Source organism: Chiloscyllium punctatum, chromosome 2 (genome assembly GCF_047496795.1).
Source record: "Chiloscyllium punctatum isolate Juve2018m chromosome 2, sChiPun1.3, whole genome shotgun sequence".
Classification (NCBI taxonomy): Eukaryota; Metazoa; Chordata; class Chondrichthyes; order Orectolobiformes; family Hemiscylliidae; genus Chiloscyllium; species Chiloscyllium punctatum.
Window position 1 is genome coordinate 48,538,703 of NC_092740.1, and position 24,314 is coordinate 48,563,016.

General features: G+C 42.3%; 1 protein-coding gene across 3 annotated transcripts in view; it reads right to left on the reverse strand.

The window, feature by feature from the left end:
* The window catches only part of LOC140483790 (xanthine dehydrogenase-like), a 173,386-nt gene that overhangs the window by 21,319 nt on the left and 127,753 nt on the right, over positions 1-24,314 (reverse strand). For all 3 annotated transcript variants that reach the window (XM_072582379.1, XM_072582357.1, XM_072582368.1), the window contains exons 24-27: positions 23,441-23,578; positions 17,871-17,953; positions 16,670-16,798; positions 10,976-11,109 (exon numbers count right to left, since the gene is read on the reverse strand). In XM_072582379.1, coding sequence (XP_072438480.1) covers positions 10,976-11,109; positions 16,670-16,798; positions 17,871-17,953; positions 23,441-23,578 — 484 coding nt within the window. The remainder of the gene's footprint in view (positions 1-10,975; positions 11,110-16,669; positions 16,799-17,870; positions 17,954-23,440; positions 23,579-24,314) is intronic.

Genomic DNA, 24,314 nt, shown 5'->3' on the forward strand with positions numbered 1-24,314 from the left:
ACTGTTGAGGTGCTTGTGTCCACTGGCTGGGTACCTCTTAGCACACCCCATATCTTTGCGAGATTAAGGCAGCCTGGATTGGGGTAAAGACTCCTCATCTCACTGTCGCCTTGTCTTGGTCCTGAAGACCAAGGAATAAGGTGATGGAGTAGATGTGTTTGTAACTCTCCAGCATCCCCATGAGGGAGCTGGGCCTGTCTCTCCATGGCAACCACCAACTGAGCAATGACAGTAAGTGTGCCACAGGACTGGCTGTGTCACTCCATATTTTCTACATGAGAGTCATTGCTGTTCCTCCCTTTCAATACAAATATAATCTCCTGCAATCCTCCAAGTGCCAGTAGCGCAGGGTGATTCTCCCTCTGCGTAACTGTTGGTGTAACAACTCCACCGACATTTCGGGATCAGAGTTCAGCCTTGACGATGCTTTCTCCAGATCCCTACCTCTTCCGTCAGGCAGAAAATACAAAAGCTCAAACACGCCTACTGACAGATTCAAGAACAGCTTCTAGCCCGCTGTTATTAGACTTATGAATGTACCTCTCAAATTCTAAATTTAATGTTGATCTCGTTCTTTGTGCACCTTCACTGCAGCTGTAACATTTCATTCTTTGCTTTGTACTACTACCCTAAAGCACTTTGTATGGTATGATCTGCCTGTACTGCACGTAAAATGACACTGTTCCAAGCTACATGTGAAAATAATAAATCAAATCAAATATCATGGCCATTGTGTCACTGCTGGGAATGCAAGGTGCAAGTCACATTAACACCATCTCATTCTGGATTAGTGGTGCTGGAAGAGCACAGCAGTTCGGGCAGCATCCAAGGAGCTTCGAAATCGACGTTTCGGGCAAAAGCCCTTCATCAGGAATAAAGGCAGTGAACCTGAAGCATGGAGAGATAAGCTAGAGGAGGGTGGGGGTGGGGAGAAAGTAGCATAGAGTACAATGGGTGAGTGGGGGAGGGGATGAAGGTGATAGGTCAGGGAGGAGAGGGTGGAGTGGATAGGTGGAAAAGGAGATAGGCAGGTAGGACAAGTCCGGACAAGTCATGGGGACAGTGCTGAGCTGGAAGTTTAGAACTAGGGTGAGGTGGGGGAAGGGGAAATGAGGAAACTGTTGAAGTCCACATTGATGCCCTAGGGTTGATCCCCCACCGTCCACACATCAATGAATTCAATGCACGCCGTGATGTTGAACAATTCTTCCGTCGCCTCCGCCTCCGAGCTTACTTTCACAATCAGGACTCCCGCCCACCTTCTGAGGACCCTTTTGCCCACCTCCAACACACTGCATCCACCTGGACACCCCGCACTGGCCTATTACCTGCCCTCGACCTCTTCATTTCCAACTGCCGCCGGGACATTAACCGCCTCAACCTGTCTACCTCCCTCCCCCACTCCAACCTCTCACCCTCACAACGCGCAGCCCTCCAATCCCTCTGCTCCAATCCCAACCTCATCATTAAGCCAGCGGATAAAGGGGGTGCAGTGGTAGTCCGGCGCACTGAGCTCTACACCGCTGAAGCCAAACGTCAACTCGAGGACACCTCTTCCTACTGCCCCTTCGACCATGACCCCACCCCCCATCACCAAACCATCATGTCCCAGACCATACAGAACCTCATCACCTCAGGAGATCTCCCACCCACAGCTTCCAACCTCATAGTCCGGGAACCCCGCACTGCCCGTTTTACCTCTTCCAAAGATCCACAAGCCTGACCACCCTGGCCAACCCATTGTCTCAGCATGCTCCTGCCCCACTGAACTCATCTCTACCTACCTCGACACTGTCCTATCTCCCCTAGTCCAAGAACTCCCCACATACATTTGAGACACCACCCACGCCCTCCACCTCCTCCAAGACTTCCAATTCCCCGGCCCCCAACGCCTCATCTTCACCATGGATATCCAATCCCTCTACACCTCCATCTGCCATGACCAGGGCCTCCAAGCCCTCCGTTTTCTCCTCTCCAGACGTCCCCAACAGTACCCTTCCACTGACACTCTCATTCGTTTGGCCAAACTGGTCCTCACCCTTAACAATTTCTCCTTTGAATCCTCCCACTTCCTCCAGACCAAAGGGGTAGCCATGGGCACACATATGGGCCCCAGCTATGCCTGTCTCTTTGTTAGCTACGTAGAGCAGTTGATCTTCCGTAATTACACCGGCACCACTCTCCACCTCTTTCTCCATTACATTCCTCTACCTCAACCTCCGCGAGGAGGTTGAGCAATTCATCAACTTCACCAACACATTCCACCCTGATCTTAAATTTACCCGGACTATCTCTGACACCTCCCTCCCCTTCCTGGACCTCTCCACCTCCATTAATGATGACCGAATTGACACTGACATTTTTTACAAACCCACCGACTCCCACAGCTACCTGGATTACACCTCTTCCCACCCTACCTCTTGCAAAAATGCCAACCCGTATTCCCAATTCCTCCGCTTCCGCCGGATCTGCTCCCAGGAGGACCAGTTCCACTACAGAACACACCAAATGGTCTCCTTCTTTAGAGACCACAATTTCCCTTCCCATGTGGTTAAAGATGCCCTCCAACGCATCTCGTCTACATCCCGCACCTCTGCCCTCAGACCCCACCTCTCCAACCGTAACAAGGACAGAACGCCCCTGGTGCTCACCTTCCACCCTACCAACCTTCGCATAAACCAAATCATGCGCCGACATTTCCGCCACCTCCAAAAAGACCCCACCACCAGGGATATATTTCCCTCCCCACCCCTTTCCACCTTCCGCAAAGACTGTTCCCTCCATGACTACCTGGTCAGGTCCACGCCCCTCTACAACCCACCCTCCCATCCTGGCACCTTCCCCTGCCACCGCAGGAACTGTAAAACCTGCGCCCACACCTCCTCCCTCACCTCTATCCAAGGCCCTAAAGGAGCCTTCCACATCCATCAAAGTTTTACTTGCACATCCACCAATATCATTTATTGTATCCGTTGCTCCCGATGCGGTCTCCTCTACATTGGGGCGACTGGGTGCCTCCTAGCAGAGCGCTTTAGGGAACATCTCCGGGACACCCGCACCAATCAACCAAACCGCCCCGTGGCCCAACATTTCAACTCCCCCTCCCACTCTGCCGAGGACATGGAGGTCCTGGGCCTCCTTCACCGCCGTTCTCTCACCATCAGACGCCTGGAAGAAGAACGCCTCATCTTCTGCCTCGGAACACTTCAACCCCAGGCATCAATGTGGACTTCAACAGTTTCCTCATTTCCCCTTCCCCCACCTCACCCTAGTTCTAAACTTCCAGCTCAGTAACTGTCTCCTTGACTTGTCCGGACTTGTCCTACCTGCCTATCTCCTTTTCCACCTATCCACTCCACCCTCTCCTCCCTGACCTATCACCTTTATCCCCTCCCCCACTCACCCATTGTACTCTATGCTACTTTCTCCCCACCCCCACCCTCCTCTCGCTTATCTCTCCACGCTTCAGGCTCACTGCCTTTTTGCCCGAAACATCGATTTCGAAGCTCCTTGGATGCTGCCTGAACTGCTGTGCTCTTCTAGCACCACTAATCCAGAATCTGGTTTCCAGCATCTGCAGTCATTGTTTTTACGTCCTTGATTTTAACACCATCTCAGTGTAGCTGCTGCTAGGTTAAAATATATACCTGCAGCAGCTTATATAATCTCTCAAAAAGATAATTTTTGGTGATACTTTTACATTATATTTAATAATTATTTCCAAACAGAACACCCATCAATAACTCAAAAAATTTCCAATTCATAACTATCTAGTCAGGAGGCAATTCCTTTTCTACTCGAGTTATCAGCTTCTGACTATTTGGAAGGACAGACAGGGAGGCAAGGGGGTTAGTGCAGTTCTGATATTCAAGGATGGCATCAGGGAGGTGCTGAAAGATGATAAAGGTTCTATGGAGAATAAAGTTGAATCCATTTGGGCGGAAATTAGAAATTCTAAGAAGAAATGGTCACTGATAGGCATAGTCTATAAGTCACCAAATCATAACATCACATTGTGGAGCGTAATGAATGAATAAATAACTACTGCCTGTAAAAATAGGAGAGCAATTATCATGGAGGATTTTAATCTACACAATGATGGGTCAAACCAGCTCAGTCAGGGTAGTCTTGAGAAGGAGTTCATTGAGTGTATCCATGATAGCTTTCTTGAACAGTATGTAATGGAACTGATGAGGGAACAAGTTATGTGGCATGGTGGCTTAGTGGTTAGCACTGTTGCCTCACAGCACCAGAGTCCCAGGGCTGATTCCAGCCTTGGGTGACTGTGTGTGGAGTTTGCGCATTTTCCCCGTGTCTGTGTGGGTTTCCTCCAGGTGCTCTGATTTCCTCCCGCAGTCCAAAGATGTGCAGATCAGGTGAATTGGCCATGCTAAATTGCCCGTAGTGTTAGGTGCATTAGTCAGAGGGAAATGCATCTGGGCGGGTTACTCTTCGGAAGGTCGGTGTGGACTGGTTGGGCTGGAGGGCCTGTTTCCACACTGTAGAGAATCCGATCTGGTCCTGTGTATTGAGAATAATTAATGACCTTATAGTCAGGGATCCTGTTGGAAGGCGCAATCACAGTATGATTGAAGTTAAAATACAGTTGAAGATAAAATCCAAGACCAGCTTAAACAAGGGAGATTACAATAGGATAAGGGAGGATTTGGCTAAAGTATACTGGAAACAATGATTTTATGGTTTGACAGTTGACAAGCAGTGGAAGACTTTCAAAGCAATTATTCAAAGTGTTCAGCAAATGTATATTCCAGTGAAAAGGGAGGACTGTAGGAAAAGGGGTAATCTGCCATGGGTGTCTAAAGAAATAAGAGAAGCTATCAAATTGAAAGAGAAGGCGTATAAAGTGGCCAAGATCAGCAGGAAACTGGAAGATTGGGATAATCTTGAAGGTCAACAGAAAGCCACAAAAAGACTGATAAAGAAAAGTAAGGTAGAACATAAGAAAAAACTAACACAGAATATAAAGACCGATAACAAAAGTTTCTATAAATATATAAAACAAAAAAGAATGATTATAGTAAATGTTATCCTTTAGATGATGAGAAGGGGCATTTAGTTATGCGATGTGCTGAAATATCCAAGGTATTGAATAGATATTTTGTGTCAATCTTCACACTGAAAAACACTAATAACATACCAATAATTGACAAAGAGACGGAGATAGGTGAGGACCTGGAGACAATTATTATTATGGAAGAGGTATTGTTGGGCAAGCTAATGGAGTTAAGAATAGACAAATCTCCTAGCCCTGATGGATGCATCCCAGGATACTAAAAGAGAAGGAGGGAGAAGTAGCAAATGAACTTGTGGTAATTTTCCAAAATTCACTAGACTTTTGGTCAGATTGAAAAACCAGCACTATTTAAAAATGGAAGTAGACAAAAGATGGGGAAATACAGACTGGGTAACTTAACTTCTATAGTGGAGAAGATACTTGAGTCTATTATCAAGGAAGAAATAACAATGCATCCAGATGGAAATTATCTCAGTGGGCAGACATAGCGGGTTTGTGAAGGGCAGGTCATGCTTAACTGGTCTTTTGGAATTCTAGAAGATATTGTGAGCAAAGTGGACAATGGCGACCCAGTAGATGTGGTGTACCTAGATTTCCAAAAGGCCTTTGACAAAGAGATGCACAAGAAGTCGCTGCATAAGTTTAGGATGCATGAAGTTACAGGCAATATATCAGCATGGATAGAGGATTGGCTAACTAACAGGAAGCAAACAGTGGGAATAAATGAGTGCTTTACTGGTTGACAATCAGTGACTAGTGGTGTGCTTCAGGGATCAGTGTTGGGCCCGCAATTATTCACAATTTACATAGATGATTTGGAGTTGGGGACCATGTGCACTGCATCAATGATGACATTAAGATGAGTGACAGAGCAAAGTATGCAAAGCACTGTGAAACTTTGCAAAGAATCATAGATATTGAAGTAAGTGGACAAAGGTCTGGTAGATGGAATACAATGTTAATAAATGTGAAGTTCTCCATTTTGATAGAAGTAACAATAAAAAGGATTATTACTTAAAAGTTGCAGCATGCTGCTGTTCAGAGGGACCTGGGTGTCCTTCTGCATGAATCACAGAGGGTTGGTTTGTAGGTACAATAAGTAATTAGGAAGGCAAATGGAATTTTGCCTTCACTGCTAGAGGGATTGAGTTTAAAAGCAGGGAGGTTATGTTACAGCTGTATAGGGTGCTGGTAAGGCCACTCCTGGAGTACTATGTGCAGTTTTGTTCTCCTTACTTGAGAAAGGATGTACTGGCACTAGAGTGGGTGTAGAGGAGATTCACTAGGTTGATTCCGGAGTTGAGGGGGTTGGCTGATGAGGTGAGACTGAGTAGACTGGGATTATATTCATTGAAATTCAGAAGAATGAGGGGGTATCTTTTGAAAAATATAAAATTATGAATGGAATAGATATGATAGATGTAGAGAGGATGTTTCCACTGGTGGGTGAAACTAGGACAAGAGAGCATAGCCTCAAAATTAGGGGGAGCAGATTTCGTACTGAACTGAGAAGGAACGTCTTCAACCAGAGGGTTATAAATCTATGGAATTCCCTGCCCAGTAAAGTACTTGATCAGTAAATATTTTTAAAGCTAAAATAGTTTTTTTTTATTATTAAGGGATACGGTGAGAGGGTGGGTGAGTGAAGCTGAGACCACGAAGAGATCAGCCATGATCTTATTGAATGGTCAATAAGGCTCGAAGGGCCAGATGGCCTACCCCTGCTCCCAGCTCTTATGTTCTTATATTCTTATATACCAAAGTATTTATAAATGTAAATTATTCAAGTATAGCAACTTGAGGCTAATAAGATAATTGTATCAGCAATACTCACAGGGGAGGTGCCGGAAGACTGAAGGTTGGCAAATGTGGTGCCACTGTTTAAAAAGGGTGGTAAGGACAAGCCAGGGAACTGTAGACCAGTGAGCCTGATGTCGGTGGTGGGTAAGTTGTTGGAGGGAATCCTAAGGGACAGGATGTACATGTATTTGGAAAAGCAAGGACTGATTAGGGATAGTCAACATGGCTTTGTGCGTGGGAAATCATGTCTCACAAACTTGATTGAGTTTTTTGAAGAAGTAACAAAGAGGATTGATGAGGGTAGAGCGGTAGATGTGATCTATATAGACTTCAGTAAGGCGTTTGACAAGGTTCCCCATGGAAGATTGGTTAGCAAGGTCAGATCTCATGGAATACAGGGAGAACTAGCCATTTGGATACAGAACTGGCTCAAAGGTAGAAGACAGAGGGTGGTGGTGGTGGAGGGTTGTTTTTCAGACTAGAGACCTGTGACCAGTGGAGTGCCACAAGGATCAGTGCTGAGTCCTCTACTTTTCATCATTTATATAAATGATTTGAATGTGAGCATAAGAGGTATAGTTAGTAAGTTTGCAGATGACACCAAAATTGGAGGTGTAGTGGACAGCAAAGAAGGTTACCTCAGATTATAACAGGATCTTGTTCAGATGGGCCAATGGGCTGATAAGTGGCAGATGGAGTTTAATTCAGATAAATTGGTTAGGCAACTGTTGGAATATTGCTTGCAATTCTGGTCTCCTTCCTATCGGAAAGATGTTGTGAAACTTGAAAGGGTTCAGAAAAGATTTACAAGGATGTTGCCAGAGTTGGAGGATTTAAGTTATAGGGAGAGGCTGAACAGGCTGGGGCTGTTTTCCCTGGAGCATCGGAGGCTGAGGGGTGACCTTATAGAGGTTTACAAAATTATGAGGGGCATGGGTGAGTCCAGAGCTAGAGGGCACAAGTTTAGTGAGAGGGGGAAAAAGGTATAAAAGAGACCTAAGGGGCGACTTTTTCACACAGAGGGTGGTACATGTATGGAATGAGCTGCCAGAGGAAGTGGTGGAAGCTGGTACAATTGCAACATTTAAAAGGCATTTGGATGGGTATATGAATAGGAAGAGTTTGGAGGGATATGGGCCGGTTGCTGGCAGGTTGGACTAGATTGGGTTGGGATATCTGGTTGGCTTGGACGGGTTGGACCGAAGGGTTTGTTTCTGTGCTGGACATCTTTATGACTCTATAAATGTTTGTGAGTTAAAGTGAACAGGTGATATGCTAACCTGGATTTAGCATATGGACAATTGCTACTTCTAACATGTCAGAAAATATAGTTCAATATGTTAATTATGTAAAGAATTGAAGGAGCAAAATAAAAAAGACAGTACTGTGAACGTATTTCAATATAAGGTACATCCGAACCCAGATTTTAAGCACACAATGGCCCATTTCTTGCAGTTATAATAATTTCAAAGTTTGGGAGAAGATTTGTAGCTCGGGTGCTCGTTGTTGTGGTTCTGTTTGCTGAGCTGGGAATTTGTGTTGCAGACGTTTCGTCCCCTGACTAGGTGACATCCTCAGTGCTTGGGAGCCTCCTGTGAAGCGCTTCTGTGATGTTTCCTCCGGCATTTATAGTGGTTTGTCTCTGCCGCTTCCGGTTGTCCGTTCCAGCTGTCCGCTGTAGTGGCTGGTATATTGGGTCCAGGTCAATGTGCTTGTTGATAGAATCTGTGGATGAGTGCCTTGCCTCTAGGAATTCCCTGGCTGTTCTCTGTTTGGCTTGTCCTATAATAGTAGTGTTGTCCCATATTAAACTATTATAGGACAAGCCAAACAGAGAACAGCCAGGGAATTCCTAGAGGCGTGGCACTCATCCACAGATTCAATCAATAACCACATCAACCTGGACCCAATATACCGGCCACTGCAGCGGACAGCTGGAACTGACAACCAGAAGCGGCAGATTCAAACCACTACAAATGCCGGAGGAAAGATTACAGAAGCACTTCACAGGAGGCTCCCAAGCACTGAGGATGTCACCTAGACAGGGGACGAAACGTCTGCAACACAAATTCCCAGCTCGGCGAACAGAACCACAACAGTTATAATAATGCTCAGTCTATCAGTATTCATCATCATTACTCCTCTGAAACTGACATCAAGTCTCTAGTCTGTATATATTCTATTTAACATCAAAGTTCAGAAACTGCTTTTCGTAACTCAACACAGTCAATTATTCATCCCTGAAACTCACAAGACCTTCAGTCGGATGCTGGAACATTGTTATAATATTGAAGAAACTGCATCTTGTTAATGGCTTATATATATCATTTTAATGCCGAGAGAAAGTTTTGGGCGGCACGGTGGCACAGTGGTTAGCACTGCTGCCTCACAGCGCCAGAGACCTGGGTTCAATTCCTGCCTCAGGTGACTGACTGCGTGGAGTTTGCACGTTCTCCCCGTGTCTGCGTGGGTTTCCTCCGGGTGCTCCGGTTTCCTCCCACAGTCCAAAGATGTGCAGGTCAGGTGAATTGGCCATGCTGAATTGCCCATAGTGTTAGGTAAGAGGTAAATGTAGGGGTATGGGTGGGTTACGCTTCGGCGGGTCGGTGTGGACTTGTTGGGCCGAAGGGCCTGTTTCCATACTGTAAAGTAATCTAATCTATATAAAGTTTTAACTACTTCTATACAACTTCTTTGGTCCTGCAAAACTGGCTTCACATTTGTGGAATATCAATATTTCACTCTTTGGTAACAAAGATAAGTTTTTAAAACAAGTTGTTTTATGATTTTAAGAGGTATTTTTATAATAATAATTATAAATTCTTATAATTCTTAATTGCTCATGAACTGGGTAGCCTTCTAAAACATTTCAGAGTAAACAGGCAGGAGGCTGGAAGAACACAGCAGGCCAGGCAGCATCAGGAGGTGGAGAAGTCGATGTTTCAGGTGTAACTTTTCTTCAGGAGGTTAGTTTCCTTCCCGAGATAATATTAATGTGTCATGTAGTTTTGTACAACAATCAAAAATACTTGGTATGATCACTATTACGGAGACTTCATATTCTAAATTTATTAATTGAATTTAAAGACCAGCAGCCATAGTGAGACTTAGATTGTGAATCCAAAGACATTACCACCACACCACCAGCTCTCCCAGCAATAATATGATAAATCAGATTCCAATAACTACATACACAATAATTTATTTTGCTTTCTTATAAATAAATAAGAAGTGAAAGACAATTAGTGCATTTAATTTCAGGTTGGCTGTATGTGAAAAATCCTCACAGCTGGCCGCTCCCCTCAGTTAGACTATACAGGCTGTTCTGCTATAATGCATGATTAGGTAACACAAATTCACTGTAATGCGAGAGGCAAATTGGGGACACTGTTTCTAAAGTGCAAACTTTTCAAACTAATGTTGACTGTAATCCAATTACATCACCAACACTTTGAATGCTGTGTATGGAGTGCAATTTTTCTATGACACAGCATTGCACTAGAATGCAACCATCACGTTATAGAAGAACTACCTGTATCATTGTTGCTGGACACTTGGACATTCTTTGACCTGGTGCACTATTCAAATTAATGTCAGAAAAGATATAATCCAAACCACAGAGATCACTTTTCTGTATGTAGGTTTTTTTGAGGTCAGTGGAACACATTCCCCTGTCATTGACTGCAAAATCCAAGCTTGTGTATTTTATATATGAGTAGTATATTTTTAAAGAAGCATACACAGTAAAAAGTAACTTCACCATAGGAGCAGCACAGTAGCTCAGTAGTTATCACTGCTGCCTCACAGTGCCAGGGACCCGCGTTTAATTCCACCCTTGGGTGACTGTGGAGTTTGCACATTCTTCCCATGAATGTGTGAGTTTCCTCCAGGTGCCCTGCTTTCCTCCCACAGTCTAAACTTGTGCAGGTTTGGTGGATTGGCTATGTTAAATTGCCCATAGTGTCCAGAAATGTGCCAGCTCGGTGAATTAAGGATAGGATAGTGCAGTGGATCTGGGTGTGATACTCTTCAGATTGTCGGTGTCTACTCAATGGACTGAATGGTCTACTTCCACACTGTAGGGATTCAATGATTCATTCAGATTCAGTAAGGGTTATTTGATTAATTCAATTAACTCACCAATACTGTCCAGTCAAATTCACTTTGGCTTTAAAACAGGCTGCCACCAGATCCTTCCAAGGGGTACCTGGTGGAAGAATATTCTTCACTGGGTCCATTCTCTTCTTCAATATCTCACAACAATTTTTTACACCCTGTGAGGAAACCAAATCACAGGTTTACCAGATAAAAAATAGTGAATACAGCATGGTCTAGCAGCTCAGTATTTTCTCAAATCATCCTTTGAGATCCTGGTATCTCAAATTTTTATAAGCTCCTAACTAAAGGATAATGTTAAATTAATAACATCTGTTTATTGAAATATATGGTAATTGTAAACACATTTACGAAGGAAATTATAACATCCTGAATCCTTAACAGCACAGAAACAGCCCAGGTCCAGAGTAAAGGCAGCTTAATACTGCAGTTCTGTCCTTCATTCAATGGTATCTTATATTTACATACATTAATTTTACAGCACAAAAAACAGGTCATTCATCTCTCATCATCATATTCTTCTATTCCTATTTCTCTTGTTTGCTTATCTAGCCTTCTCTTAAGTGCATCACATCAACAATTCCATGTTGTAGCAAACTCCACATTTTAATTCTCTACTGCATTTGCGAGCGACCGTTTTTGTTTGAAATACAACAAGTTCGTCAAGTTCAAGAAATCCTCAGCTTCATTACTGATTAGCCACCATACAAATGATTGAGTGAAGCTAGAGTTTAGCTGGAAGGAAGCACCAACTGGATGTGATACATTGGAGAGATTCATAACATTGAGCAATGTGACAAGTTGTAGGCATTCCAAATGGCCTATTTGGTAACACCCTTATTTCTATGCCAGAAGATTGTTGGTTCTACGCCTTGTCCAGACTTTGAGCACAACAATCAAGGCTTATGTCCAGAGCAGATCCTCTTCAGGTGGATTTGAAAGATGCCAGAATATTTTTAATAACAGCAAGGGTACAATTCTCAGTGTCTTTGGCTAATATTTATACCTCAACTAGCATCAGAAAAAGGAATAGGCTGCCTGGTCATTATCACTCTGCTAATTGTGAAAGTTTGCCATTTACAAATAGACTGCTACAATCCTGAATGACAACAGGCACTACACTTCCAGTAGAGCCCACAGAGCATAAACCATTGTTGCTGGTCCTATGGTCAGAGATCAACTACACAATTGGAAATCTTTTCATTTTACAGACTTCCATTTGTAACTCCACTCTTCCACCTCTTGGAACAAAGGTAACACACAAGAATAGGAGTAGACCATTCAGTCCATCAAGCCCATCTCAATACTCAGTCTGATCATGGCTAATCAAACACCTCAATGCTTTTTACTCACCTATCCCCAATTTGTTGCTAGTATGAGAAATCTATTAGACTCTACCTTAAACATTCTTAAGTTTCAGTTATATATTACAAAGTGTAGCTGCATATCATCTACCAAAATGGGGTGTTACTTAACAGGCATTATGTGATGTAACTGCATTCCTGGTGTTGAAATTCAATTTTTGTGCAAATAGCAGGGGAGTGCTGTATAACTAATGCGGGAGCTAATTCTGGAATGTGGTTGAATATTGTGAAGTCTCAAGGATAATTGTTAAGTGGGGTGGGGTCTGGTTAACATCATGAGATTGTGGGATGGTCCAAAGCTGTTCATGTACTGATCATGCAGCCTCATGATGATCTTGATGGGATGCGTAAGTAATCTATTAATAACTGGCTTTTCACAGCTGCACAAATGCATAAAAATGCATAAAAACATATGTTTTCCTTGGTTTGGTGTTGAGGTTGTCTGGAGAGTAGCTTGCTCCTCACTGGTGTAAATAATAAACATTTCACGACTGGTACAGACCGAAATGTCAGGCAATTCTTTGATCTTTTAATTTCCCCTTCCCCCCACGCATCTCTATTTGTGTTTTCAACCACCTACCTTGTTGTGAATGTTGCATTCATTCAGCTTTTCACTTGGTCATTTTGACTTCATCAAGTACCCTTAGTTTTGTGTTCTCCTGCCTTCTGGTCTCCCTTGCATTTATTTGACTTCTTGCTACTAACTTTGCTTCCTTCCAATTTGAGTTATCCTTCAGTTTGCCACTTAATAAAACTGTAACGCAAACCCACCCAGCAACACTAACAAACATCCAAATCAGTCACAGTCCCGTTGGAGTGAGACCAGTCCACCACAAACAGACCCACCTGCCCCACAGCCAGACCCAATTCCTCAGAAATCTGATGCCCTCCCAAACAACAGCTCTATAGCCTCATAATTCATCCATCAACCAATCTTTTTTTTAGATTAGATTCCCATTCTTTTGATCACTAGCACATGGCACTGAGGTTACTGTTCTTGACATTCTTATTTTTAGCTTCCTTCCTAACTCCCTGAAATCTGTATTCATGACCTAATCCCTTTTACTATCTAATACACTGATACCAAGGTGGACAATGACTTTTGGCTGTTTCTTCTCCCCCTGCCACTTCCACAGAAGGATATTCTGTAGCCACTTCGTGATATTCTTGACTTTGGCACCAGGGAGACAACACACTAATTTTGAATCACAGAAATGCCTGTCTGATCCCTTGACTATGGAATCCCGTGTAACTATTCATCTTTCATTCTTCTTCCCTTTCTCCTCTCTCACTGAGCCACTCGTTCTTACTGCATTCTCCTGAGAAACCATCAACGTCACTAATTTCCAAAATAGATGACCAATTAGCAAGCATGATAGCCTCAGGAAACTACTGCACTACTTTCCTGATATTCTAAGACTGCCTGGCAATCACCCAATCCCTCTCTGATTGTACGCTTCTAATCTGTACTACGACTATCTCTCGATATATACCATCACATAGTCCTCTGCCTCATGGATACACAATAGTGACTCCAACTGCCGCTTAGATTCTGAAACCTGAAACTCATGCTCATGCAGCCAGTGACGCTTCCTACAGATATATTTGTCTGGGACTTAGTAGGTCATATAGACAGCAGGAGGTAAACTACACTTGGCTACTCTGACTTGCCATCTGGTGGCGCTTAAAATAATTGTTACCATTGGAATAAATTTGGGCTTACTATGAAAATGTAATAAGCTATTTCTCAGAAAAAAGGTGGACAATAACTTTTATCTGTTTAGTCTCCTCATGTGACTTCCTCAGAAGGACATTCTGCAGCCACTCTGTGACATCCTTGACTATGGCACCAGGGAGGCAACACACTATCTTTGAAGCACAGGAATGCCTGTCTGATCCCTTGACTATGGAATCCCCTGTAACTATTCATCTTCCATTCTTCATCCTTTTTCCCGGTATACCTGAGTCACCTGTCGTGATAAGAATACTATTGGAATAAATTTAGGCTTATGAAAATGAAACTAGCCATTTGTCAAAATTAACAGGAAAAAGTTCTGGAGACTTAAACTGAATGCCCACATTTCATTTGAAAGATTGGAAATACTGATAAACCCTACTTACCAATCAGCTGCCCCCTACCTTGACATCACGGCACTACTGTTCTCAATCCAGATAAGCCTCTTGCTCTGTGCCTTATTTCCTGCCCTGCTTATCTGTTGCTCTGGAGATTTTATTTCTTGGTGGAAACCTTACTTTAAAGCATCTCTTTGCCCCTCTGCCCTGAATTCCCACTTTGGCCCAAATTCCCTGTTCTTCTCTCTGTCTGAGTCTTATCCAGTCGAAGTCTTCCCAAGTCGGGAAGCTGACTGTACAGCTTACTATGAAGCTAAAACAAAATATCAGACAAGTTTGAAAACACTGAACAGGTCAGACAGCAACAGCGGAGAGAAGAACCGATTCCAGAGTTCAGACTTCAGGTCAATGATCCATTGTTGGAGTTGGAATTCATTAATGATTCATCATTGTTCAAGCAAGTACTCAATCAGGGAAAATGAGAAGGGGGTGGGGGGTGGGGAAGAACAAAGGATAACCCTGCAATGGAAGACAGGAGAGTTTAAATGTCCAAATGGATAATGATGCACGGCAAAGGCACAACAAGTAAGCGATAAATGATATTGGGAGAATGTAAGAGAATCAACAACAGCTGTCATCTCCAAAATATGAGGGCGGGGCAAGGAAATGAAATGTCTGAAAATAGCATAAGTTCAGAAGTGCCAATCAAATAATGAGATGCTGCATTTTGAGTGTATGTTGAGTTTAATTGAAAAAATATAGGAGGCCAAGGACAGAGAAGGCTAAGTATAAGACAAAAGACATAGGAACAGAAATTAAGCCATTCAGCCCACTGCATCTGCTCTGCCATTAAATCATGGCTGATAGGTTTCTCAATCCCATTCTCCCACTTTTTCCCCATAATCCTCGATCCCCTTTATAATCAAGAACCTATCAATCTCAGTCTTAAATATCCTCAATGACCTGGCCTCCACAACCTTCTGTGGCATTGAATTCCATAGATTCACCACTCTCTGGTTGAAGAAGTTTCTCCTTATCTCCATTCTAAAAGCTCTTGCCTTTACTCTAAGGCTGTCCCCTTCAGTCCTAATATTTCCTACCAATGGAAACATTTTCCTAACATCTACTCTGTACAGGCCATTCAGTATTCTGCAAGTTTTCATTAGATCCCTCCTCATCCTTCTAACCTCCGAATATAGACCCAGAGTCCTCAAACATTCCTCATATTGTTAAGCATTTCATTCTTGGGACCATTCTCGTGAACTTTTTCTGAACACATTCCAGGGCCAGTACATCCTTTCTGAGATATCAGACCCAAAACTGCACACAATACTCCAACTGTGGTCTGACCAGAGCTTTGTACAGCCTCAGAAGCATATTCCTGCTTTTACATTCAAGTTCTCTGAAAATTAATGCCATCATTGCATCTGCCTTCCTAACTACTGACTCAACCTGCAAGTTTACCTTGAGAGAATCCTAGACTAAATCTCCCAAGTCTGTTTGCAATTCAGACTTCTGAATTTTCTCTCCATTTAAAAAATAATCCATGCCTCTATTCTTCCTACCAAAGTGCATGACATTACACTTTCCCACATTGTACTTCATCTGCCACTTCTTTGCCCATTCTCCTAACCTGTCCAAATTTTTCTGCACCCTCCACCTATCTTTGTAACATCTGCAAACTTAGCCAGAATGGGCAAATTCATGGACAGGTGTGGATTGAAAGAGGATGCTTCACAAAGTTGTTCCTTCAGCAGTTGATTTCCCCAGCGGAGAGCAAACTGCACTGTGAGCAGTGAATGGAGTATATCAATTTGAAAGAGATATAAGTAGATTACTGTTTTACCTGGAAAGAGAGTTCCAGGATAATTGCAAGGAAGGAGGTAAAAGAGTAGTTGATACTTCTCCTGCAGTTGTTTGGAAAGAAAAGGGGTTCTTGGATGTAGTTGAGAAGTGAATCAGGATGCTGCAGAAGGATGTATATCTTCAAAATGCTTGAAAGGGATGGGAGGTTTCACATGCACATTAGCAGTGGAAATTTGAAGGATAATTTATTGAATGTGGATGCTGCTGAATTGTAGATGAGAAGTGAAGTCAAAGTATCATTGGATTACACTTTCACAACAAAAGTTTACTGTACCATCAATGGAAACACTTCCCCTTATCACTACTTACTGAAAGTGATTACAAAGGTCATTATAAAAATAACATGAATATAATCATTGATAACACATTGATGTTTATATTCAGGATGTCTGTTCTGAAAAACATAAAGTCTCACCAGACAGTTAAGTTCACTGGTGATGCTGCGGCCAGTTGTACCGGAGTTTGGACTGGTAGTTGTTGTGGTTGCTTTTACGGAGATCAAATCAACTGGAATTCCTAACACATAGGCACACACTTGAGCAACCTGATTTACAGAAGGAGGAAAACAAAGATATTTATTTCAATAGCAAAATAATCAAAGCATCTTAGAAAATGGAAATAGTGAAAATATCAGAACAACTTTTCTCTCCCTGGCCTAGAGGAAATTGAGCAGCGCAGACACTGTTCAGCACTTAGTTTTGACATCTGGTTGAAGTTTTCAGGGCTAATATTTGCTTGGCAAAAAGCACATGGGACTATAGTTTGCAACTGTGATTTACACAAATTGGAGGAAGAAAGGTTGTGTTGGATGAGCCCAGTATGTGATCTAGAGCTGCCTGCTCCCATTGATTTGTTTCATTTGAAGTCAAGCTTGCTTATTTGCTTGGGCTTTCAAGATTATACAATGCATGAATTGTTTCAGCAGAAAACAGTCTGTTTCTTTGACTATGGAAAGTGTGTGAGCAATGGCTTAGTTGGCTTCCAAATCAGTAAAGAGATTTGAAGTGGAGAGCTTACTGTGACATTTGCCCATGGAAAAAAAAATGTTGACCTTCTAAAGAGACTTGCTTTTTAATTCTCATGTACCTAGTCACATGATTGCTTATTTTGACAGTTTTGTGAGCTTCTTAAGAGGTTAATCTTTTTTTCAGGTCTCAATTCAAGAGAAAAGTATTTTTTGAAAATTTTTGAGCTTTTGCACAACTTCCAAATGATAAAATGAAGCTTCTGAGTTCTGATTACAAAGTGGACATTCAATAATTTGGAAGGCTAGGGGAAGGAAGAGGACAGAAAAGTGGTTAGAGTAGCAAGGTAAGGGTGAGGTACAGAGGGAGGGGATATCACACTGTCCTGAACTGAGGAGTTGCAAAAAGAACTGAGGAATGGAGCTGAATAGACACGGACACTTTACTTGGCTGTTTTGTCATTAACTCACTTCGGCCTTGTGCCTAATGCAATTAAACTTTATACCAGACATTGCGGTGGGAGTAACATAAAAGGATAAAACAATGGGAATTTGTTTAAACAATTAAAATGTAGGAAGCAAAAATAATTTTAAAGAACATAAAATCAGATTATGTGCAGGAAGGAATTTCTCCATACATGTTGGCACCTACCTTAGTGTTAATGCCTTGACCAATTTCAACTCCACCATGTGTTATCATAACTGAACCATCACTGCCAAATATTGAAACAGTGCCTGAAATTATAGTAAATTATGGTTAGAAAGCACAATACGTACTGTAGATCAATTAGGAGTAAACATAAAACTAATCAAATATACAGTGAAAAGATGAACATAAAGTGGAATCTGATAAACTATAAGCATAAACAATGTCATCTTGTTTCAATGTTCAAGTATCAGAACAGAGACCCACAGGGTTGTTGGGATATCCCTTACATTGGTAAAACATGTGTATCGAGAAAAGCTTTCAGTGAAACATATATTAGTCAAATCATTACTGAAATTTTCTGAAGTCTTGGTCTTAACTGAATTCTATCTCATGAGACAATGGTTTGAGCCTTTGTGTTTAACACATTAAGCATCGCTTTAATGGCTCATGAGTCCCCTGCTGACAAGGTAGTCTCTGCTACATTTAATGCAGAAGGAGACAGTGGACTGAGAAAATACTAGATTTGTTATTCTTTATTTTCTCTGGCCCTCTTCTCAGTCATGTGAGTTCTCTGTTTCTGCTAGCTTCTTCCACTGCCATTGCAAACTGTTAGTCCCCACAGGGCATGCCTATTGAAAACTATGCCCTTGATGTCAGTTGTCATTGTTATCCATCCTCATTCCTCATTTTTGCATGTGTCATTGCAACCAAGATATGAACACTCAGGTTAGCAGTGATCCACTGGTCAATTCACTGTACAGAAGGTCTTTGGGTATGCAAATATAATCCGTCCATTGACATGGTTGAGTCTTGCACTTGATGATGGTGTAGCAATGGGTGTATGCTAATGGAATTAGCATACTTAATGACCTTTGAATTGATGGCCCTGTACTTCCAAATGATTTTGAGGATGTAACTGCAACACCAAAGACGACAATTGGTTGCCTTTTTCTTCCACTGAGCCCATGTTGTCTAGTTTCTAGAGGAATGCATTAAGGATTCAAGTTTGGTAGAGTTGCAGTTTGGTGTTCTCAGTCAAATTGCTATTGGCCTCCTACATTCTCTTATTCAGTGCAGCGTAATGGCTCCAGCTTTTGCAAAGCATGTGTTTATTTCAACATCATTACAGATTTCTGTTGACTGTGGAGCATTGATATGTGAAACTATCACCACTTGCCAGACTTGTTTGATTATTCTTCCATGGAATGTTGGCCTAACTACAAAGGCCTGCATTTGTCGTCCAGCCCTCACTCCTTTGACAAGGTGAGCTACCTTCTTAAACTATTGTAGTCCATCTGGTGCAAATACTCCTACAGATAGGAAGGGAGCTCCACCATGTTGACACAGCACAGTGAAATTGTTGGTGATACATTTCCAAGTCAGAATGGTGTGTGGCTTGGAAGGGAATTTGCAGGTGGTGGCATTCCATTGCATTTGCCACCCATGCTTCTTTAACATCACATTTGGAATGTGCTAAAGAAGGAGCTTCATGAGTTGGTGTAACACATAATATAACTCATATAGTTCAGCAAATTCAGTTTTCAGGGAATATGGGCATCACTGACTAGCATTTGGTTTCCATTTCTAAATGCATCACTTTCTATTGCTAAGTCTAGTTGTCAATTCTACGAGTGTCCCTCGAGTGTTAATTGAGCCAAAGGATTGCTAATTTAGTGACATTATCAGTACTATTGAAGGCACCATTTTACCAAGTATGGCACTGAGGAGTCCAAGCAAAACTGAGAAGCTTCTAAAGGCAATTATCCTCGGTAGAATGAGTAGGTACAGGTCGAAAAATACTTGGGATGGAGTTGAATTTAGATAAATGCAAGCTGCTGCATTTTGGGAAAGCAAATCTTAGCAGGACTTATACACTTAATGGGTAGGGTCCTAGGGAGTGTTGCTGAACAAAGAAACCTTGGAGTGCAAGTTTATAGCTCCTTGAAAGAAGAGTCATAGGTAGATAGGATAGTGAAGAAGGCATTTGGTATGCTTTCCTTTATTGGTCAGAGCATTGAGAAAAGGAGTTGGGAGGTCATGTTGTGACTGTACAGGACATTGGTTAGGTCACTGTTGGAATATTGTGTGCAATTCTGGTCTCCTTCCTATTGGAAAGATGTTGTGAAACTTGAAAGGGCTCAGAAAAGATCTACAAGGATGTTGCCAGGGTTGGAGGATTTGAGCAATAGCGAGAGGCTGAACAAGCCGGGGCTGTTGTCCCTGGAGTGTTAGAGGCTGAGGGGTGACCTTATAGAGGTTTATAAAATCATGAAGGGCACAGATAGGATAAATAGTCTTTTTCCTGGGATGGGGGATTCCAGAACTAGAGGGCATAGGTTAGGGTGAGAGGGGAAAGATATAAAAGAGACCTAAGGGGCAACTTTTTCATGCAGAGGGTGGTACATGTATGAAATGAGCTGCCAGAGGAAGTGGTGGAGGCTGGTACAATTGCAACATTTAAATGGCATCTGGATGGGTATATGAATAGGAAGGGATTTGGGCCAAGTGCTGACATGTGGGACTAGATTAGGTTGGGTTATCCAGTTGGCAAGGATGAATTGGACCGAAAGTTCAGTTTCCGTATTGTACATCTCTATGACTCTAATTGCTCCCTACTGGTGATTTTTAAGAACCATCCTCCTCCATTTGTGGTCCTTGGAATCATCATGAAGCAAATTATTTATTACTTGGTATTTAATTGAATAGTTTATTTGTCACTAAACTATCATAGAATAGAGATATCCTAATCAAAGCTAATATAATTTGCCAGCACTTGGCCCATATCCCTCCAAACCCTCTCTACTCATATACCATCCAGATGCCTTTTAAATGTTGTAATTGTACTAGCCTCCACCACTTCCTCTGGCAGCACATTCCGTAAACGTCCCACCCTCTGTGTGAAAACCTTGCCCCTTAGGTCTCTTTTATATCTTTCCCCTCTCACCCTAAACCTATGCCCTCTAGTTCTGGACTCCCCCACCCCAGGGAAAAGACCTTGTCTGTTTATCCTATCCATGCCCCTCATGACTTTAAAAACCTCTATAAGGTTACCCCTCATATCCACCCTATTATTCATACAGATAACCGAGATCTCCTTACAAAGTTGTTTCTCAACTTCCCGTCTGGAATTCCAAGTCCCAATTCTGAAGATCTGTAAATTCCAGTGGTGTGAGTAAAGTTCTGTATTGCAAATCTGCATGCAGGGCCCCTGACCCCTGCTGAATCCATTGAAGGCTATTGATGTGGTCTGACAATTTTTCTTTTCCATTCACTTCCATTCAGACCTCAGACATGCTTCAGGCCTACAGACTCTGGCACCGGAGGTTAAAAGTTAAGTGGGTGAGTTCCTCAGAATCAGATTCAGCTTCATGAGGTTGCTAAATTTCCTCGCCCTTCAATTCCTGTCATAATGGCGCAAATCTAACTCTTAGACTCCAAAGGTTTTCCTGGTTGCAACCCCTGTTGCATTTGGATTATGTCATGCCCTAGCGATATGAATGTGTAATAACTCAGGAAGCCCAACTGGAAAGGAACATTGTTTATTATTGGAAAACAAAACAGAGCCAATATTTGAGGCATACATCGGCTAGTCTCAGCCTGGGACACACAGTTCTGCAGACTTATCCCTGGGTCTGCTCTATATTTTCTAATCAACTTGTTCAGAGATGTTGTAATACACCTCTGGAGCAGATGGGACTTGAACCCAAGTCTCTCAGTTCAGGGGTAGGATCACCACTAATGCATATTGAGAGCCCTTCTGGGTCTGCCTTATATGGGATTCAGGTGTTGAGTTCCAGCAGGCAGGTCATTGCCTCCTGCCAAGGGAGTTCATACTCAACAAGCCCCACACTAGATTAATTAATGATTTCCAATGAGCCTTTTATGGATTATCACAGAAACCTTCGAGCAGATTGATCTCCTAAGCCAACCTAAAATCCTCTCAACCTGAATGAATCAGACACTCCCCTTCTTGCTGCAGTTCATTCTTTTCAAATATCATCAGACTGTCATGTTAGAGATGAAAAATGTGTTGCTGGAAAAGCGCAACAGGTCAGGCAGCATCCAAGGAGCAGGAGAATCGATGTTTCGGGCATAAGCCCTGAAGAAGGGCTTATGCCTGAAACGTCGATTCTCCTGCTCCTTGGATGCTGCCTGACCAGCTGCGCTTTTCCAGCAATATATTTTCCATCTCTGATCTCCAGCATCTGCAGTCCTCACTTTCTCCTTGTCATGTTAGAGCTAGTTTATCTTGAACAATGATAGCTTTGCATTGTATTATCCAATCTGATCTGGGTCAATTTGCTTGTAGAGTAAGCTGAAATGAATCTGACTCTGAATCAATTCCAGCTGATTATCCCAGTATCATTTAACTGCGATATTGTCAAGAACAAGAGGGCAACAATTTAAAATAATTGTTAAAAGAAACATATGTGATATAAGGAACAACATTTAGATGTAGCAAGTAGTTAAGGTCTGGAATGAACTGTCAGTGAATATGGTGGAGATAGGTGAAAGTGAAGCATTCAAGAGGAAATTAGACTTTGCTAAAAAAGTATGTGCGGGGTGTAGCACCAACTAAATCACTCATTTGGACAGCCAGCACAGACACGATAGGCTGAATTGTCTCCTTCTCCATGGTAGTAACTCTGTGAGTCTTATGGACAAAGCTATTTTTGATCTATTATATATCCTCACAGTAGAAGATGTAACCAAGCTGAAATAAAATATTTCTTTTTGTGTCACACAAACAAGACAACCAAATGTAGGAACAAGTTACCACAGATGCTGGAATCTGTACGGTAAACAAAAAATACTGGAAATCACAGGCAAGCTAACATTTTGACTCTAGATGACTCTTCCATCAGAGCTGATGAGAAATGTGGAGGGGGCAGCATTTATGCAATAGTGGGAAGGATGGAGGGGTGGGGGAGAAAGGCTGCTGATATTGCAGATTAAGTGATTGGAATGTGAGAATGGCAGAACAATGGTGCATCTAACTGACAGACTGGAAAGAACAGATAGTCCCACTGGAATGGGGAAAGAGGAGAGAGGACATGATGACAGAGAATGCCACAAATAAAGCTAAAAGGAAGGAAAGGAATGGGAGTGGGTTCACAATCTGAAGGTGTTGAACTTAATATTAAGTCCAGAAGGTTGTAAAGTGTCTATTCTGAAGGTGAGATGTTGTTCCTCCAGTTTGCGCTGTGATTCACTGGAGCATTTCAGCATGCCCAGGACAGACATATGGGCATGTGAGCAGGACGCTGTGTTTAAATGGCCAGCTATGGGAAGGTTAGGGTCATGCTTGTGTTGGGACTGGAGGTGCACTGCAAAGTAGTCTGCAAATATATTGATTATTGCATCTGACCCAAACCTAATGTCCAATAAAATAAGCTCCAAGATAACTCATAACATGGAAAGATGCATTAAAGTTAAATCAGTGAAATTGAAATCATACTTTAAGAGAGCAGCTGAGTTTTTTTTTCTTCTACAATATGTGCACAACCTCCAATGATTTCAATGATGTAATTTTAACCAACCATTGAATTACAGTGTTTCTAAAGAGCACTTACACAGGTAAAAGCCTTCAGTCCAGTCTAAGGAATATTTGAGGGGAACCACTGCCAGTCCTTTTTTCTTCCATCTGTTGTCTGCATTGAATTTGTTAATTGCTTGCAGGCGCTCAGCCACATTCACTTCTTGTAATTGAGCTGTTTAGATTGACAATAAAAATGGTTAAGGCTCCAGTTCATTTAACGAGTGCAAGACAAAAACACAGGATGGTTATCATATTGTCTGAACACTTTTGCATACATTGGCATGGATGTGCAATATTCAAACACAGCAGAAACATTTCACATGACTTGTATATTCATCACTAGGTATGACTAAAACTAAACAAAAATCAGATGAGCTATGAAATGTGCTAACTAACCTTTGCATTGTCATTGGTATCCTGGTCAGAAGTCGCACAACACTAGTTCCAACAACGCTGTTCCAAAAGTTTGTGATTTCAAATAAACTCGTTGGACTATAATTTGGTGTTGTGATTTCTGACCTTGTCCACCCCAGTCCAACATCAGCACATCCACATCATTAGCATCCTGAGTATACAAGCCCCATGCTGAGCTTACTCATTTGTAAAATCAACTTCACACAAACCAATTTGCCCTGTTTAAAGCATTTCCTTTTGCTGGAGTCTACTAAGTTTATAGTTTGATTGTTGTATTAATTTTACTGCTACTGATGATTTTTTTGTGACAGAAAGATTCTGAATTAGTGGTGCTGGAAAAGCACAGCAGTTCAGGCAGCATCCGAGGAGCAGTAAAATCGACGTTTCGGGCAAAAAGCCCTTCATCAGGAATATAGCCGTATTCCTGATGAAGGGCTTTTGCCCGAAACATCAATTTTACAGCTCCTCAGATGCTGCCTGAACTGCTGTGCTTT